At 43.9% G+C, this 19415-nt stretch overlaps 1 protein-coding gene across 10 annotated transcripts; it reads right to left on the bottom strand.

The window, feature by feature from the left end:
• Window positions 1-1098: 1098 nt before the first annotated feature.
• On the bottom strand, window positions 1099-14844 carry pax6b (paired box 6b). 10 transcript variants are annotated; one of them, XM_053421315.1, is made up of 13 exons: window positions 14832-14844; window positions 11589-11642; window positions 10763-10786; window positions 8152-8282; window positions 7786-7821; window positions 7484-7699; window positions 6943-7108; window positions 3725-3883; window positions 3353-3435; window positions 3073-3223; window positions 2294-2406; window positions 1914-2055; window positions 1099-1184 (listed from the first exon to the last, which is right to left on the bottom strand). In XM_053421315.1, exons 1-13 carry the CDS (start codon window positions 14842-14844, stop codon window positions 1099-1101), a joined length of 1374 nt encoding a protein of 457 aa, XP_053277290.1. The 10 variants fall into 10 exon arrangements, with proteins under 10 accessions (XP_053277290.1, XP_053277280.1, XP_053277272.1 ...); XM_053421305.1 differs by having other exon boundaries at window positions 7478-7699; XM_053421297.1 differs by having other exon boundaries at window positions 7469-7699.
• Window positions 14845-19415: the final 4571 nt, after the last annotated feature.

The following is a 19415-nucleotide window of genomic DNA, read 5'->3' on the forward strand; positions in this document are numbered from 1 at the left end:
CCTAAAGTAATGTATTTTCATGATGCATGGAACATTTATAGAATATTCTCGGGGATATAAATGAAATCAACTTTTATTGGAGAAATCTTTCTGGAAGATTTCTAGGGAAGACAAGTACTTTACATTTTGACATAAACAAACTGGATTATATCGAAGACGCAGTCTACCATTTACAGACTACAGGCTTTTTCTTTTACACCTGTTTCCCCACATTTAATGTTCTTCGTGGTAGCCTAGAGTCAATCCAGCCACCGAAGCGAGAGGGTCCAAGTTGGGTCACGTGCTCCGTGCACTTTGAGCCGTTGATAGTGGTCCGTGTCTAATTAGCCGGCAAACGTCAGGCCAATGTCAGAGCAGTGGGGACCACAGCCTCAGTGGGTGGATCGAGTTTAGAGCTTCCTCTGCTAAATATCCATTCGTAAAGAAATAAGATCAATAAATATTTTTTTTTTCGACACAGTAAGAGTCTTCCCTCCAGCTTTTTTCGTCTTTAGTGATATGCAACAGCGTCCAGGGACCATGCAAAAGGCTGGTAGAAAGTCTCGATATAAGCAGATTAAAAGATAGTCATGGCAGAATCTCTCGGGTTCTCCTCTCGCAAACAAAACGCAAGACCAACATGGTTTTCTAGCAGTCCATCTATCAGTACTTGATCTTGGTTTTTCATATTAACATACAAATGGCCATTTACTAACACACCAGAGAAAAAAGGAAACAATGACTGAAGTTGGAAATAGAAAAAAAAACAGATAAGTTTTTGTTCCATAGAAATTTAACACCGGGCACTTTACAGAGGTCCATTTTTTTCTGTCTTTCCATTGTTCTCTCTTCCAAGTCCTCGTTTGATTGTGCCTAGAGCTACAGAACAGCACACAGTCCCAATGGAAAAACAAAGCCCAGACGTCCCAGGGCGCTCCCAGAGTCTCTCTCTCTCTTTCTCTCGCATTCTTCCTTTCTTTCTTCCTCTCCTCTCCCGTTCCTTTGCCTCTTCTCAACCCTCTTTCGCCTTCTCTACTCTCCTGTGCCGTGTATGTGTGAGGAGCACTGCCGGAGGGCGATGGTGAAGTGGGTGGTTACAGGGTGAAGTAGCTCTTCTCTCTACTGTAGTCTGGCCCAGTACTGAGACATGTCAGGCTCGCCCCCGGGTACTTGGACAGGGACAGACACTCCAGGAGAGATGAGTCCTACAGAGAGAGACATAAAGATAAAGAAATCAGTTAAAAGAAATAACAGAATAAATGAAAAAGAAAGCCCTGAGAGCCGGCATGCTGAATCAGATGAATGGATGCACTTTAGTCCGCCTTGTAGCACAAAGCAATGTGTTTTTAAAAGCTTGCAAACAGTGAAAACATGCAGTGAAGCCGCAGCGAGTCATAGCTCTGCACGTGGCCGCTCGCTAAAATGCTTGCAAGCTCAATAAATTGAGGCTTTGGCAATGGCATTTAAACAGAGAGAGTACAACAGCAAATGAATCAAATTAATTAGCAATTTAGCACAGAGGAAATGTGGTTATGCATGATTAACTCTCCATGACTATAACCAGTATATATGGCTCTGGGTAACAGCACCCTAATGGTGTGGAACTAAACTATGGGCTGGAGTAGCGGGACTGACATGATGGCGATGGAACGAGCTCCTTTCATGCAGCTGCAGACTGAGGGTGATATGAGATGTAGAGACAGTGATCCGCACATGTTTAAACCATGAAGAGTCTCAAATGGACCGAAGAGGACGGTGGGGTGGGGTGGGGGGGGGGTTAAAGGAAAGTTGGCTTGACAGGTCATGAATCAGAGATGGCTATGTGGTACCCCCTAATTAAAGGAAAGGTGGCAGATATATTCCTCAAAAGAGTGCACGTTTCGATCGGATTCGTTCCCGAGCATGTTGGTAAACAATGAATATTTTCTGCCTACCTGTTGAGGTGGGACCAGAAGAGGTCATTGATTGGCTGTTCATATGTGCCTGCATATGAGGGGGCGTGTATGTGTCGTAGCTCCGCCCGTTCACAGGCGGACTGGTAGGCAGCATGCAGGAATAAGAGGAGGTCTGGCTGGGCTATAGACGGGGGAGAGAATATTACATTAGCTTAGCCAACCATCAGCTCAGTATAGTCTATGATACTCTCAGCTTTTCATGTTTTAATTTTACCCATAAATTTCGTTCTGTTAACTTATATACTTTCATTAAATAGACGATTTTTAAAGGAAAGTGTTTGGCCAGGAAAAACAACTTCACATAAAATACACACATTTCCAAACAGGTATCGAGTCATGAGGATTTTGCTCAAACTTACTTGCATAGCTAGATTGTTTCCCATGGTGAAGCTGGGCATGGGGGGCAGCGCACTGTAGGTGTTTGTGAGTGCAGAGTCAGGTCTGCCCAGCATTGACCCCGTGCTGAAAGACACTGTGAATGAAAAAGGGAAAACATTTGATTAGAGGCACAGAAAACACACACAATTAACACACAAACTCACAATGACACTTCAGTGTGAGAGACTTTCTCTTCCGAATTGGGGAAATGGGGTGAGGCCTCATTTGACAGTCTGTTAGGCCAGGACAGAGTCTCCTGTGTGTGTGTGTCTGTGTGTGTGTGTCTGTGTGTCTGTGTGTGTGTGTGTGTGTGTGTGTGTGTGTGTGTGTGTGTGTGTGTGTGTGTGTGTGTGTGTGTCTGTGTGTGTGTCTGTGTGTCTCTCTGTCTGTGTCTCTCAGGTGATTGACTTGTGAGCTCCAGCCTCAGTTCTGCCGGTGTGCCCTCGTGCCTGACTTGATAATTACGCAGATAGTCAGCTGAGAAGTTTTGCTCAATCATCCATCCAAAGGAAACCACTGGTGTTACATGTGAAGCAGAGCACAGCCACTGAGGCCTCTCCTCCGTTTGTGTTACCCAGCATGCATGCTGTCAATGTGTAGTGATCTTACACCATGAACAGGAACATGTCACCCCCTTGTTAAAGCAGTAATGCATCTGCATGCCTTTGCAGCACAACAGTTGGTTTATTATAATGTGATGTTATTCTAAGGGCTGGTGGGGGTTGTCCTGTGAGCTTTGCCCCAGCTGTGGAGGACCTACCCGGTGTGGTGGGCTGTGGGATGGCCTGGTAGACGCTGGTGCTGAAGCTGCTGCTGATGGGGATGTGACTGGAGGAGTTGTTGGCCTGACGGCGCTGGTTCCGCAGCTTCTCCTCTCGCCTCCACTTTGCTCTCCTGTTTGAAAACCATACCTGCGTAAAAAGGAAGAAAAAAAAACCCGTCATGTTAGTTTGTTTACTTCTTCCTCTCTCTGCCTCTCTCCACGCACTGGATGACGTTGTGAGAAATGCTCTGTTAAAAGCAGTTGTTCGCTCACTCACTTGTATTCTCGCTTCGGGCAGGTCGATCTTCGCTGCTAGTCTCTCGCGAGCGAAAACATCTGGATAGTGGGTTCTTTCAAATTCTGTGCGTACAGGGGAAATGAAACAGCAACAATGTTAGTAAATAAACAAGAAACCAGGTGGAGGTGAATATTGGCTCAATGAACCATTACTTATTAGCCACTCCATTTTGTATTGTTATTTGTTGAGTAGTAAACCGTTAATTTGTTTTAGGTTTTAATCCATTAGCGATTATCCGGAATGAGTTTATTTTCATTGATTTAAAAAAAAAAAACGACTCGTAAAACAGCTGTTTTTCTTCGAACTAGATCAACACCCCAGCAATCATTGATGATCGACTGATTTGTGCACCTTTTTCCAGCGCTTCGATCTGCTCCTGCGTGAAGGACGTGCGGTTCCTCTGTAGCTTCCTCTTGAGCTGCAGACGCATCTGTGTCTCCTCCGAGTCCTCCCCGTTCGAGCTGATGGAGTTTGTGTTTTCTCCCGCGCCGTCCTGTTGTTGGCAGCCGTCTGCAAAATAAAAGAGAGGGCACATAATGAAAACACGCAAATCAATTAGGTTGATTGAATAATTAATTCTCGGGTCTGCGGTGCGACATCATTAATTAAAAGCCACGATCAGGGTTGATTTCATTCAAGTCCGAGGAATTATCGTTGCCACTTTACAGACGAAAAACCAAGTGTGGAGGCTTTATTGTATTTCTTTCATTATGGTTAAAGTGTTTATAAAATATTGTGGGAAACAGAGTGGAGGGGAGAAGGCCTCTGCGCACTTATCGCGCTCCAACAATGGCGTGTGTTGTGAAAAGGTTAAGAGAAATGTGACAAGATGTGGGGACACTCTTTTCACAGCCTATGAAATGTATTAAAACCCAAACTCTCCAGCAGCCCCCTACCCCCCAACCCCTGTTTTTTTTTTTTTTTTTTTTTTCTAGGCCAGAGCAATGCCTCAATGGCCGTTCCCATATGGGCGTTGGTATATCCATTGAGGTGACCACCAACTTCTTGAATAGGAGAAGACGCTTTTCAGAATGATACAATGCCTGCAGGAGTAAGGGAAACCATTAAACTATGGACACAGTCAGGGGACGAGCGGTGAGCCCTCGGTGGGTGTAATATATGGGTGGGTGGGTGCTGTGGGGTGGGGTGGTGTGGGGGGGCTATTGGAGGGGATGACAAAAGGATTCTCTCTCTCTCCCTCTCTCTGAAGGCGCACAGGCTGTAGTGCTTTTGGCATTGTGCGCACGAGGATCCCCAGTCAACGGAGCTTTGAGTCCAGTGTGTTAACCCTTATCCACGGCCATCATTAATCACGTCCCCCCGGCCCTGCTACACGCCAGTCAGGATTTCTGTCTTCAATTGGAAACAAATGAGTGAGGAGAGAGCATGCTACCCCCTGAACAACCCAAAATAAGGCCAATCTATTCACTGCGCCGTGCTTGTCCGCCGGTGCGAGGCCCGAAGGCTCCCCGTCAGTGGCAGGGCGAGGCTTATCGACTAAATGTCTTGTCTGGTTGTTGGGGGACATCATTATCACACCGAGAAGTTAATGCGAAATTAAGCGGGGGGGGGGGGGGGGGGGGGGTTGTTGCGCTATGATGGAGGATGATTTATGCAATATTTCGCTGATGTAATGGCTTGGACTCGTTTTCAGCTTGAAGTTTATCTAGAAATGATTAAAATCCTTTGCACATATTCTGCAGCCATAGACCGGACATATATCCAGTGCGTCTTTATGGGCTAGGCTTCACTGGAGGAGGAAACCTGATGCGACGTGTTTTCTTGACAATTTCCCCCTCGCTGCAAAAAAAAAAAGAAAGAAAACTAGACTAAAAAGTATTCTTCTCTATAGGCCAATAGTTTGTATCCACGCTATGTGTGTTTCTTCTCCCCGGCTAATCCATAAAAAGAAGTGAATGTGCAGCTATTATCCGTCTGCCAGACCCAGTGACGCTGGGATGGGATTTGTTTTCTTTATAAAAGCGCTGGGAAATAAACTCATTCTTTAGTATCACGATGTCTCAGCCAGTGAGGCGGAAAAGCAGCAGCAAAAAGAGAGAGAGAGAGGGAGAGAGAGATACCGAACCAATTGCGGCACCTTTCAGCTGCTGAGACCGGATCAAAACACTCTTGAGAAACCGCTTAGAACTGAAAGAGAAAGTGAGAGACTTAAATCCTATAGACGGGATTTAGAGCCATATAGCCGGCGAATGAGAAAGGGATGAAAGAGCGGAATCGGAGAGGAGTTTTATTCGTTTCTCTTTGGATAGAGTTGTCTTCTTTTGGGGCCCTGTCACTCTCCATGTTGCCATTATATCTGCTCACCCGGCTGACGCATGGAAAACAGCTTTTTTCGTTCCCTTGAGACAACTGGATATACCATTATTATTATCATTATTGTTATTATTGCTGTTGATATTATTATTATTGATTTTATTAATATTGTTGTTATTGTTATCATGATTACGTGTATCGTTTTTATTAAACAATAATGATAAAACATCGATAAAGATATATATTTATGAAAATTATTAAATATCAGCTTCATAATAAACTAATAATAATTTATCTAGATTATACCAATGGTTAACAGAGTAAAATTGAATAAGGTAAAATAACATGTATTATAGGATAATAATACTTAATATTAAAGGATAACAGTAATTATAATAATATAGTTATAATTACATTTTTAATACATTTGTTTGTTAAAATTATTCAATTAAGTTTAATTATTTCAGTGTTGGAATGATCTCTTCCGCTTTACTGCTTGTTAACAACAGCCCCACGTGTCAAAACAGTCATCAAACAAATGCAAATGATTTGTATTCCCCGTAAAGACTGAATTCCGCCGCTTGCATTTCCTCCCGTCTCTTCCTTATTTGAAAATAATAATAATAATAACTTTGCTCGGCGTTGGGCCTGCAGTGGGCCGACACAGGAAACCCTCTGAAGTGGAACATTTCCACATCAGCCCAGCCATCTCCACACTCCTGCATGTTGCCATAATGAGAGACAAAGCTCTCTCTAATGAGCAATTACATGTAGTGCGGGCCGTTCCCATAACCAATCATTGCGTGTGAAGGAAAACATTCCTTTGTACTAATATCCCGAGCGCACAGCTCCCCGGCTCTGCCTCCCCGTCAGGAGGGGAGGAAGGAGCAGGCTGTTGGACGGACACCTCTGCTGAAAGGACAAGCCGCTGTCACGCACATCCATGTCTGGGACAGTGGAGGCATTCAACACTGCATGCATGGCCCTCGGTTTCCTCTAATCGACCACTCTTAATTGGGGGTCTTGTTCAGGGCATCGATACAATACCTTTCCTGCAAACAGGGCCGTGGACCGGAACCGCTGGAATCTCTAACTGTATTTTTATTTCCAGGCGATTATCTAAGGTGACGCCTGTGGGCTTCATTTTAATGCCTCTTAACTTTAAACCCCGAAATCACAAGTAACCTTTTTAATTTTTTTTCGAGAATGAACGTAAATTGTTACTGAGCTCCAGAGCCCAAATCTGTATATGCGTCAAGGTGTCTTTATTGCCACCGTGTGATAATGAGGCTCACCTTGGCTGGGCTGCCCTGGCACCGATGTTCCGGGGTACCAGCCGGGCCGGGTCCCCCAAGTTCCTGTCTGACCGTTGAGCATTCTCAGCTTGTCATACATGCCATCTGCGCCCATCTGTTGCTTTTCACTAGCCAGGTTGCGGAGGACTCTGTTTATCGATGACACCTGAATGACAAATTGCATATGATATTAAATTAAAAAGTAAGGACTGGGATCAGATGGAGCGCATGCAGAATAGGTGTGTGTCTGTAAAGGCGCGCGTAAAGATGGGGGGTGTGCAGCGGCTTCACTTGCGCGCGCACACTCGCCATATAATCACAATAAATGTGCGCAAATGGACAACGAGCTGCTTCTAATTGACTGTATACGTTCGCTTGATCACGGACGCAGTAATGCGTGCGCCACACTTTGCAACCGCAGTGTATTTCATAAGAGTGAATGGTTGGATGCCCATCTCCTCTTCCTCCAGTGCGTGAGAAAAAAAAGTCATTTCATGTGGCAAATTAAATCATGCACACAACTTGCGGTGTGCGCACTTACGCTGGGTATGTTGTCGTTGGTGCAGATCCCCTCCGACAGCAGTCTGTCGCGGATCTCCCACGCGAAGATAGACGGACACTCCCGCTTGTACTGGGCGATTTTCGCGACCACCTCCGGAGTGGCGACCCTGGGCTTGCTGCCGCCTATCGCTCTCGGTCTTATGGAGCCAGTTTCATAGTATCTGCCCAGGATTTTGCTCACGCAGCCGTTGGATACCTGGATGGAAAACAAAAGACACAATTCACATACATTATTTACGACTATGTAGCGGAATTTCTATGATGGCGTCAAAGAATTATCACCTTGTCACTATCCAGCACTTGGACTTCATCATGGGTCTATAAACACAAAGAATATGCCTTGAATAGTGTATTAGGCTTTTTCTCACAATAGATGTGTTTTTTATAAAAAGCAGGCAGATTACTTTCCTTGCTGTTGGCTTTTTTTTTAGTTGTCATGCATTAATTTCCCATACGTTATATTTTATTTTAAAGCGAGCCTCAACTGAAATAATTTGGTAACTAGAAGCATGGATTTAAAGCAAAAAACCCTACCGTTACGTCCTTCGTAATTTTGCTTTAATTATTTTATTATTTCCAGGGTGTCTCCACTGAAAACAAAGTCTGGATGAGAGCTGTTTTGTGTTGCGAGAGAGGTTCGGTGGTCACCTGCAGTATCCTGGAGATGTCGCAGGGTCGAGCGCCACTGTGTGCAAGTTCAACTATTTTCTGCCTGGTGGAATCCGGCAGCGGTCTACCATTAACAAACACACCACCAAGCTGGTTTACGCCACTGTGACCTAGAAAAACAAAAAGCATCGCGGTCATCACATCGCACAACAGGACCCATGAAAGAATAACATGAGGTAAAGCAGGTTATTGTTAATGTTCATTTAGTGATGAGGAGAATGGGGTTTTATTCACGCGCGGGAGACTCGGGTTAAAGATGGAATATGGACACTGGATAGAGAGGCGCTGGAGGTTTTTCGTGGACTTGACTTCAGAAAATTAAAGAGTCAAACGTGTTGTTAAACACCGATGTAACAGGTCTCTTTCAAATATCTATCGGAACACTTCCCTCAACATTGCGCAGTAACACATGCAGTAACATGGGTTTAAATAAAAAAATTAAAAAAGCAGCAGCGGCTCACAAACCGAACACAAACAAAACCATATGTTTATCCTCCGGTAACCTCTGAACAAGTCTGTCTTCCTTTTATCCAACCGCTAAACTTCAGTCTTAAAACTAGTCGCACCGTTATCTCCATCCCTTCATGCACATCTGCTGCTCAGCACCAACACCAGCTCATCATCCAAAGCCTATCCTCACAATAATAACCAGCAACGCGGACAACTACACACAAACCAGCAGACCTGTGAAAATGTTTTAAATTAGCTTCTACTTCAACTGCATCGCTATTTGAAAAGCGAACTTAAATCGACAACTCCTTCTTTGGATAATCATCCAAAACGCACCATAATTACGCACGGATAAAACAGGCAATACACAGAATACAAGCTCCAAAATGTCTATGTTTTATCATTGGCTGTTCTCTCAAAATGTCGCTTTTCAGATATTATCCCTAAATAGTTCAATAGCATCTCTCTATAATGCAGAATAATCCCGCAAACCTGAAGCCAAAAGGGAGAGCTGACTCCCCGGAGTGCCTGCGCCGCGCTCTGTCTCTCCGCTGCCTTCCCCTGCGCTGCCGCCCGCTACATTGACTCTGGGAGCAGAGGCTCCTTAGCAATAAATAAGCTCCAAATATAGAAGAGGGGGAAAATATGATGAGCCTGCCTGACATTTGTCTTTAAAATAAAGCTAGCTGCACGTCAAGTTTGAGCTTAATTTCTGGAAATAGGCGGAAGTCGCCTCGGATCATGCATGGGAGGCTAATTGAAAAGATCAGTTGGAGCACTTGTGGCAGGCATGTCACTTTATGACACCGCTCTGCTTTTGAAAATCGCATCGTCACGACAAATAGTAGCATGATAAAACGACCCTTTCTGTCTGCATTTGGATATCACTCAGACAAAATTGGACGCTACTCGTTTACCCTCCGAGGGAGACTTCGTTTTAAGGTGGCCAGAGGCTACGCGCGGTCACAGAAACGAGGGCGCGCCTGGATTCTTAACATATTAAAAGTGACATGCCGTTTTTTCCCCCCCTTGTTTGTATTTGACAACAAATGCTCACAGCCACTGCAGTCCTGTTGTGAGCAATCGCATGGCGTCTTTACTCTGAAATATGTCACAGGACTCTGCTTTTAAACTGGAGACTTTTATTTTACCGGAATCTCCTAAAAGGGAGTGAGGAATAAACCTGTTAAACTGAGCCAGAGATCCCTTTGGGCCACTAACGTGTAATAATCTGCCTGTGCGGATCTGATTGACAGTAAATCCATTATCATCCCTCCTGCTCTCTGGTAATTCCAGGATTAAGTGGAATTAATAGACTTCTCATGCTGAAATTGGCCTGTGCGCACTAAGCAGCCCTGCGCTGCGGGTCTTCCAGGATCTCCTCCATCATCTCTGATTTATAACTATCATTATAAATCCACCAGATCGATAAAACCGTCAGATAAGGACATCACATTTAAAAAGAAAAACACTCTCCGAAGGTTAAGTCTTAATCATGGTACAATTCCCTCAAGTGCCCATGAGTCGATCTCGCCCGCTGGCGCTGATTACGCGCCTTGTATTCTATTGCAAGTCGACTAATAGGAAAACATATGGTGTCAATTTGGACGCTCCCCACCATATACACCCAGGAGTTATTAGCACAAAAGCCACCGAGGCCGCTGCGACCTTTAGACAACCCAAAGGGCCGGGCCCAATGATATCTCCTCGGCAATTCGCACCAGACATCACACGCCAAAGCCAAGGGAGCATCCCATTAACATCAATCCGCAGCAAAGCAGGAGCGCAGGGTGTTGTACACAGCTTTGATATGGCCCCATCATCTCAATAATGGACAATTGGCAAGCAAAAAAAAAAAAAAAAAAGGAAAGAAAGAAAACGAATCACCGCGCTCTGGCCTCCTCTAACGTGAATGGATGCCACCAGTTTGTAAAAAGAAAAACATATTTCTCATCACACATTTCTCTGTCCTTGCGCGTGAGTCACCTCTGACACATCATCCAACCATCCAGCCGCCATCAGGTCCCACAGTGAATTAGTCAAAAAAACATATTGGCACTAATGCGCACAGATTACAGCACGAGAACAGACACGTCATCAAGGTATATGGAGAATAATATAATAAAATTATTCCACACACCTTCATCACAGATGTCATACACCTCTTGTCCAGCAGCAAGAGAGAGAATGTTTCATGTTTATCCTTTTTGGTTTCAACACACACACACACACACACCAGGAACAACACAGACATTTCAACGCATCATGGGCCACTTAAGAAGAGGCCGATAAGAAACATGGTGTTTTTTGTTGGGCACCCACGACAATATGGTTGTTAATATTTATCCTCCGTGAGGCCCTGTGGTTATAATCTAAAGCATTTCCTCTCCCTCCTACTTCACGCTGAAGAATATATGGACTCATCTACATAAGACATTATTGCTATTCCTCATGTTTCATGCAGGGCTCCTCTATATACGCAGCTAATCTCGTATGCAGCCTGGCAGCCAGCTCTAACGCTAATGCAGACGGCTGTGCAATTATTTAATACCAACTCAAGCAGAAACAAAAAAAATCTCCCTCTCAACCCAACCCCCTCTATTTTCCCTCCCTCCCTCCCTCTCTCTCTCTCTCTCTCTCTCTCTCTCTCTCTGTCTCTCTGGAGCAGGACGACGTGTGATTAACTTGTTCAATAATAACTTGCCTATATACCTATCACTGCAAATATAGAACAAAATTAAAATAAATTAACAGCAATGAAACGGCCATCAAATAACAGAACATCCCCGCCCCCCCACCGCCCCTCAAAGACATGCACATTTATATTCCTGCACATATATACATCTCAAATACGCTATAACAACCAGTGCATAAAGGCTTTAACGTCAGTGGGTGTTCCAAAAGTTTCAAAACATTATATATAAAACAATAATAAAAAATTGCAAAAGTAAAAAAAATCAACTTACTGTTCTGCATCATTGAGGCAACGCCAGACTCCCACGTGGCTTGGTTGTGGTATTCTAAGCGTCAAAGGGGAATAACAAAGTTGGTTAGCATCAAATCCCATTTCCTGTTTTCTTTTCTCAATTAAAAAAATTATTTGCAACATTTCTTTACAAATAAAGTTTTGTTTTGTTTTTTTTCATCTCGTTGATCTCATTAGAATTTTATTTATCTGATGCATCTGTTGCGTGGAAACGTTGAAGATGCATGATGCATTTTGTTTGATTTGATCATAATTAAAAAAATAAAAGATAAAAAATAAAAACACCTGCAGCAGTGTATGTATTTTAAGTGTATTTTAATTTAACTTGCCTGGAAACAGAGTTGACTGTCCACTGTATAACAATTTAGTCAATCATCTGCCGTTTGCACTACTTAATGTCTCCCTATAGGACAAAGCAAAACAACAACATTAGCACAGCCATTGCTACTGATGCACTCTGCTGTATCTGTCATGTCAGACTTTACCTGGCCACGCACATCAAGTAAAACACTGACAGCATTGTAGGCTTTTCTATTTTGTAACGTCTCACTCTGCTGGGCCTGTGTCTATGTGGCCGCTCCTCTCTCTTCAGGACTTTTTCATGAAGTTCATATAAAGAAATCAGCCCTCATCTTCTCAGCGAGAGGCGGCTCTATATTCTCTTTCCCTTTTCTCCTGGACTTGATTTCCCTCCTCTGGTGGAGTCCATGCAGTGGAAACTGTACAGTGACACACGTTGTCTACCTCGCCTCAGTGCTCTGTAAAAGTCCAGACCAGGAGGGGGTACAAAGCTGGTGTACAAAGCCTGCTGGACTCTAACAATGCTGACCCCCCCCCCTCCTCCTCTCTCTCTCTCTCTCTCTCTCTCTCTCTCTCTCTCTCTCTCTCTCTCTCTCGCTCTCCCTCCCTCCCCCCTCTCTTTCTCTCCCCCTCTCCCTTTCCCCTGCCTCCATCCACCTCTCAAACCCGGGGCGAAAACTCGGCCTCGGCGACTAGAAACACAGCTTCCCCACTAAACACACCAACAAGTTCAGATTAATACAAAGAGCCGGAGGCATGCATCCACCCCCTCCGGGACCATTCATACACACACACACACGCACACACACGCACACACACACACACACACTCTCTCTCTCTCTTTCTCACACACACACACGACCGTGACCCCGGTGCCGCCAGTGCGTGAATGTGGGGTTTTGTTTAGCCCTGCTTTTTCTTTCTTTCTTTCTCCTTCCTCTTCTCTTTCATTTCTTTTCTTTTCTTTATCTTGTTTTTTCTCTTTCACCCGAGAATTTAAAAAAGCAATTTCTCGTTATAAATATTTGCAGGTTATTTTGCTGCTGCTGCTGGTGCGGCTTGTAAAGCGGGTTTTTAAAGGCACAACAGCGCAGTAGGGCGCTCAATTGGAAAAGACAAATGCATTAAAGAAGCCCATTGAAAAGGGGGGAAGAGATAAAAAGGGGGCCAAGGGAGGGAGAGGTCTGAAGTTTTCAATTTTCTCCCTCCGCCGCAAACTTGTGTTGTGTTGTGTGCAGAGCAAAAACTGCTCTGAAATACGGACGTGTAACAGGCTGCATGTGCTTTTAGTCTGGTTTGTTAAGATGCATGTATGTATTTGTATATATTTAAATATATATACATACACAGGGCCAGTGTATTCCCACTGTAGCTTTCTGTGCCGTTGTAACAAACAGGCTGTGGCTCATTAATCAAATTCAGATTCCATCACACTGGCCCACACAGCCTGAATTAGCCTCTTTAGCATGACATTAAACCATTAAGAGCAAGTACTAAATCATTCCCTTATGAGTAATAATATTATTTTACTCCTGATGTTGAATTAGATGTTGGAGACTAAATATTTTAAATAAAACCATTGTGTTCATTAAGCCCGAGCAGGCTGCAAATTGCACCGCAGTCAGTAGCTTTCAGCCCCGCAAAGGTCCAAGTGGTTAATCATTTATTTAAGGTCGAAAGCTCAAACGTTGTTGTTCCTGAGGTTAACTACGATCTAATCTGCATTTCTTTTCCTTTAGTAATCCCTAACAACAATGTCTTGATTCAAACATGCTTATTCTGCCGGCTGGATGCTGCGCTCGCTAACATTCAGATGCAGAAACAGTGCGTGTATAGGCCCCGGTGCAAGGTGGAGGCTAAAAAAGAGAAAATACATGGACATGGAGGTCATTTAAAAATTAATATATTACTGTAAATATTACAGAATATACGTGATGAATTACTTATTGGCAGTCATTTAATTAAAAGGATAAAAAAATATCTTTATTTATAGTCCTGGTGTATTTTGCTATAGTTTTGCTTTCTTAATTTCTGTTATATTTAGTATTTTTTGTAATTTAATTATAATAAAAGTATCTTTAATTTCCAAAATAAAAATCGTATAATTTCATTGTTTTAATGCATTTATTTTATTTTACCATTTCCTTCATTTGTTACGAGAAAATGATTTACAAGCAGCAGCAATCCGTGTCCAGATCTTAGAGTGAATTTTATAAAATTAAAAAGTTATTTTGGAAGCATTATTTTATACTTTAGAAAAACAGGAGACATGCCCTGACTAAGTTGTTTCGTGCAGTGGTAAAATATAAAGTAGTTGAACTCGCTGTCATTCAGGTGAAAGTTGAAGCAGCGTACAGAGAGACAAAAAGTTGTATTTTCTCTGACACACAAACAAACATATTTAAATAAAATAAATAACGGCTCTCCTCCCCAAGAGGCTTCGTGGAGCCTGTTTTTTTTTTTTTTTAGAAGCAGGCGCTTGGGTGACTCGCCTGCATGAATCAATCTGACACCTTTCCTCAACGGGTCATTGCGCCCCATTCTCCACGATGATCACTGTCCTGGCCCAACGTGACTTTTTACTCTTTGCTGTCATAAATAAGCGGTAAACTATCCGTGGGCCTAAACACGACAACAACGAGAGGAAGAAATGAGCAGATAAAACAGACGAGAGGGAGACGCTGAAGGCTGCTCGCACTTTGCGCAAGAGTCCAGTCAGCCAAGAGACACAGGCTGCACAGACCAGAAGCAGTACACCTCACCACTGAACCTCGACCTATACATGCGTGAATAATAATAATAATAATACAAATAATAATAACAATAATAATAATAATAATAATAATAATAATTTTTGACATGGCACAAATAATAATAACAACATCATTTAACAACACAAACAAACTTTTAGTAGGGATCTCACCTTTTTGGGGCATCCTGAGTCGTTGTCAAAGACCTTGGCAAACTACAGGCTATACAGTTTGGAGCCTCGTTCTCTCCACACCTCACAGAAGAGAGATTTTTTAAAAGAAAAAAAAAAACACCGACCAGGATCAGTCTCTCTCTCTCTCTCTCGCTCTCTCCTTCTCGGGAAGTTTCGAAGACGGGGAAAAAATTAGTTTCCAGTGGTCTTCGGCTGCGGAGACGGAGGGGATATCCCTGCGAAGGAGACAGAGATTGACAGTGAACTCAGATGTCAGGACGCACGGACTTTGGCGGAGGATGTGCGCTGGCGTGTGAGCGAGCGAATGAGCGAGTCGGATCGGGAGAGAGTGGGGAAAGAGAGAAAGAGAGAGGGGGGGGAGGAGAGGAGGAGGAGGGAGAGGAGGGAGGGTGAGTGGTGGTAGAAGGAGGAGGAGGCGGAGGAGGAGGAGGAGGAGGAAGGGGGAGAGAGAGAATGAGCACACCTATGCTGATTGGTGATGGAACAAGTGTATTAATGTATGTGTTCCTGGTCCGCTGTGTGTGCGCCCTCGCCTCGCATCGCCTCGCCTCCCTCCACCGCTCTTCACTGGCCCATTAGCGCGACCCGACCTCTGTCATCATCCCCCATATAAACACTTCCCCCTGCGCCACAGCCAAAGCGGGAAACGGGGCCGAGCCACAGCGAGAGAGGGAGTGTGTGTGTGTGTGTGTTTGTGTGTCTATGTGTGTATGTGTGTGTGTGTGTGTCGTCTTCCCCAACCCACTAATCAGCCCACGCATGCAAATACCCTGCGCTCTTGCTGAATATTGCCCCTATTGCAGAGCAACTGCCTTTGGAAATGCCCATTGGACGGAGAGGCTCTATTCTTCCAGGCTGAATCGAGTGCGCGCAGGGGGAATCTCAGGCATGTTCAGCCCGGACCTGAGGCTACAGCTGCGGGGGTGAGGGACAGAGCAGCCGCGCTGCGCTTGAACACTGGAGCTCGTACAACTAGGCTAGAAAATAAAATATACAAAAGAGCTGCAGCGTGGCTTGGGTGAAAATAATAATAAAAAGCTTAGCTGAAGATGTAGTTAATGTTGCAGAGACGCAAACAGCGATGCTTGTGAAAAGTTTGGAGACATGTTGCGTAATTGCACCTGTTTGTTTGTGTTTGTTTGTTTCAGCATCACTGTGACCAGCAGAAGGAGATGCTCACTGACAAAACGGAAACAGTGTCCACAATAACACACAACGCCTTCAAATCAGCCACACACATGAATTACTACAAAATAAATATTGGTCATTATAATTATAGGCTAATTATATTTAGAAGAAAAAAACAATAACATGGGAAGCCCAAAGTTTTGAGAACAGAGGTTTGGTGCAGAATGGAAAGTTAAACTGTTCTTCAAAAGCTCCAAATGGCACCATATGTGTTTGGACATCTTTTTTATTATTTGTCAAAGGCCCACTCTCACTGAAAACAATCAGCCATGTCCACCACGTGCTTTTGTTGATTCTATGTAGGTATCACCTTCCCCCTGCAACAGCCTCTCCCCCCTCCTGTCAACAAGAACGCCGTGCGTAAAAGAGCGCAGCCTTTAGGGCAAGCTCGGCTGCTTTTTATGGACACATTTGCGAGGCGCAGCGACGTCACTCCCCCTGCGACCTGACAGCAAATAGCACGCGTAAATAAAGTAAAGCAAATGACTGTGTAGCCATGGCCACACGCTCCCCGAAAAAAAACCCCGCCCTGGTTGAATGACTGGCCATTAACGCACACCTCAACGCACCCAAAAGCAACCCCTCTGCGCCCGTTTTTTGGAGCACACACCCGGACCTTTGGGCAGCACCAGTCTCGGCAATGAGGAGCCCCGTCGTTTTACTCCTATAAATGAGGAGAAGAACCGAAGGGGAAGGGGGGAAGAGAATGAGGCTTGTGGGGAAGTGGAAGCCAAAGCAAAGCAGAAAAATGGGGTGCATGAAAGGGCAATGAGAGAGAGAGAGAGAGTGAGGGGGAGGCATACGCAGGGGGAGGGGAGAGAGAGAGATTGCTTCTTTTTTTAGGATGGGGGCCGTGAAATGAAGTCATGGAGGCCTACACTTGACTTTCTTTGACATGTGAAAAAGTAGGAGAAGTCATAGCTCATCAATAAAACACTTTGGAGGTGAAAGAGGGCTCCCTAACAACCATCGCATTCCTGACTGCGAGTTCAATGAGTGGACAAACGACTCTGCCAGCGAGAGAGAGAGGGAGAGGAGGGGTGAGGAGAGAGAGAGAGAGAGCGAGGGAGAGGGGGACTGCCCGGCTTGAATGGGGCCCTCAGTGGGCCGGCGAGATAATGAGCTGAGAGGAGCGGCTCAAACTGTCACCGAGGGTCCCGCGGTGAGGAACAACACTTTGGCCACTGCTCCTTCATCAAACAACCCGTAAACTAAACGAGCACATTCATCTGTTTCTCCTTCCTGCATTGTTTCTGCGCTCACTCAGACTGGTGGCGAGGCCTTACCGTGAATGGTCGCAGCTTATATCAGCTGTGTGTGTGTGTGCGTGTGTGTGCATGGGAAGGGGAGAGGAAGGGTTCCCCAAACATTTTCACGTCAAGGACTCCCCCCCTCTCCGCCTCCTATTAGACATACATCAGACCACAAACACCCACCTCCTCTCTGCAAGTCACCCCACTTATAAGTTTACTGTACAGCTCAGCATGGACCCACTCGGGGCGCATGGAGCAAAACAAAATCTTTAAAAAAAAAATCATTATCATGCTAAATCATGTTTTCACAGTTTTCATGAGGTTAAAGGTCGAATTTTCTGGCATCAGACAGAATGAACTTGGACTGGATTAAAGTTAGAGGCAGTGCGCAACACGGGAAAGTAGAATAATATAGAGGTCTGAACTTCTGCAGTGTTTACTCAACCGTGCGTACTGGTGCATGTGGCTTTGGCTGCTGCGTCAGTTCCGTGCACATGCAGCCATTAGTTTTGCACTTAAGAAATAAAAAAATGTAATGATTGAAAAAAAAAAAACATTACTGACACTAATGCTGCAGAAAACACACAACGTCTCCTCAAGCACAACGTCCTCCAGTCCTTTATTAAAAATACTTATTTACAATCTTTTTGTTGTGTAAATGTCAGTGACTGCAGCTGTCAGAAAACTCTCACCACTAACCTGCCTGTGCGCTGAAAAGACAGATTCCCTGATGAGTGTGTCAAGTAGTTTTCTTTGGAAACAATACCTCCACTAGGTTATTGATTTCTTTGGTTAAGCTGTAAATCCGCTCCAAGAGCTAATTCGTTGTCTCCACTCTCAAGAGATTTCTTTTTTTGTTTTGTTTCCTTCCCTCCTGTAAGCCAGGTATATATACAGCTTTATCAGCACTGTCAACGAGCCATATATTTCCTCTCCCATCTTTGTTGTTTGTTTGTTTTGTAACGCTGGCAAGCTGTGGACTTTAAATATAAAAAATCGCGATATGCTCAGGTTGGGAAAGCAATTAGCCCAATTCGGATTAGCAGCAACTAATGTCATAGGCCTTGAAAAGAAAGCCTAATCTGGTCGCTATTTCCCCCCTGAGCCCGAGGCAATGTGGTATTTGTACCCCTGTAGAAACTTTTAAATACAAAATAGAGAAAGAAAAGAAAAGAAAAGCATAAAGGGGGGGAGCTGCAGTGACAAACAGGGGCATTGTTTTTGGACTGGGACAAGGGATGTAGAGGAGGGTAAACCCTGCTCATTTATAGCTTTCATTGAGGATGACACTCGAGTCTCCACTGGATGATATAAATCTGTAGGAGAGAAAATCCTAAAACTGCTGGCATGATTCCAATGAAAATATAAAGTTATTATTTTTTTAATTTAAAATGTATTCATACATGATGTTTGCCTTTGTGATGATCCCCCACTGGAGGTCAGAGTTTACTCACCTTTTATTTATCAGGACGTCTGGAGGGGCCTATTAACAGATCTTCGAATATTGCTACAAGATTGTTGACAGGTTAATAAACACAAAGGAGGCAATTGAGAGCATATTGATCCCTGTGATTGGTCGGGTTTGTTTATGTTGTTGTCGAGGCACGGTTTACTTCTGACCTGAGGAGGGAACAACAGTAAAAACCTGTTTTATTTTTATATATAAAAATGCTGCCTGCTTATTATCACCTCCCACTAATCCCAATTCTACCTGCTGCTCAATAAAAACGGATCATTTACAGGCCGCACATTTGAAAACACCTGTTTTTTCGCACTGCTGCGCAAACAAACAAACCCAGTATGATCATAACCTGCCATCTTACTATTATTAAAATTATTATTAAATATGTTTATTTAATGGCTGCTTTTTTATGGTTATTAACTTGTACTTTTACCAGTTTTGTCTCTTATAATAATGTTGTCAGTCATACTACTTGTTTAAAAAAAATGTTTAAACAAATAAAGGTTGGTTTAAAAAAATCTAATAACCATATAACCAACCACTCTTGTTATAAGTATTATTTATTTAATTTATCTCAATGCTCATTACAAACGTCGACCTACATTCTTGTTGAAGTGACCTGACATCCATCACACAGCCTCGTTTTGTCAGCTTTGAAAA

The sequence above is a fragment of the Pleuronectes platessa genome, chromosome 1 (assembly GCF_947347685.1).
Source record: "Pleuronectes platessa chromosome 1, fPlePla1.1, whole genome shotgun sequence".
In the NCBI taxonomy this organism is placed as follows: domain Eukaryota; kingdom Metazoa; phylum Chordata; class Actinopteri; order Pleuronectiformes; family Pleuronectidae; genus Pleuronectes; species Pleuronectes platessa.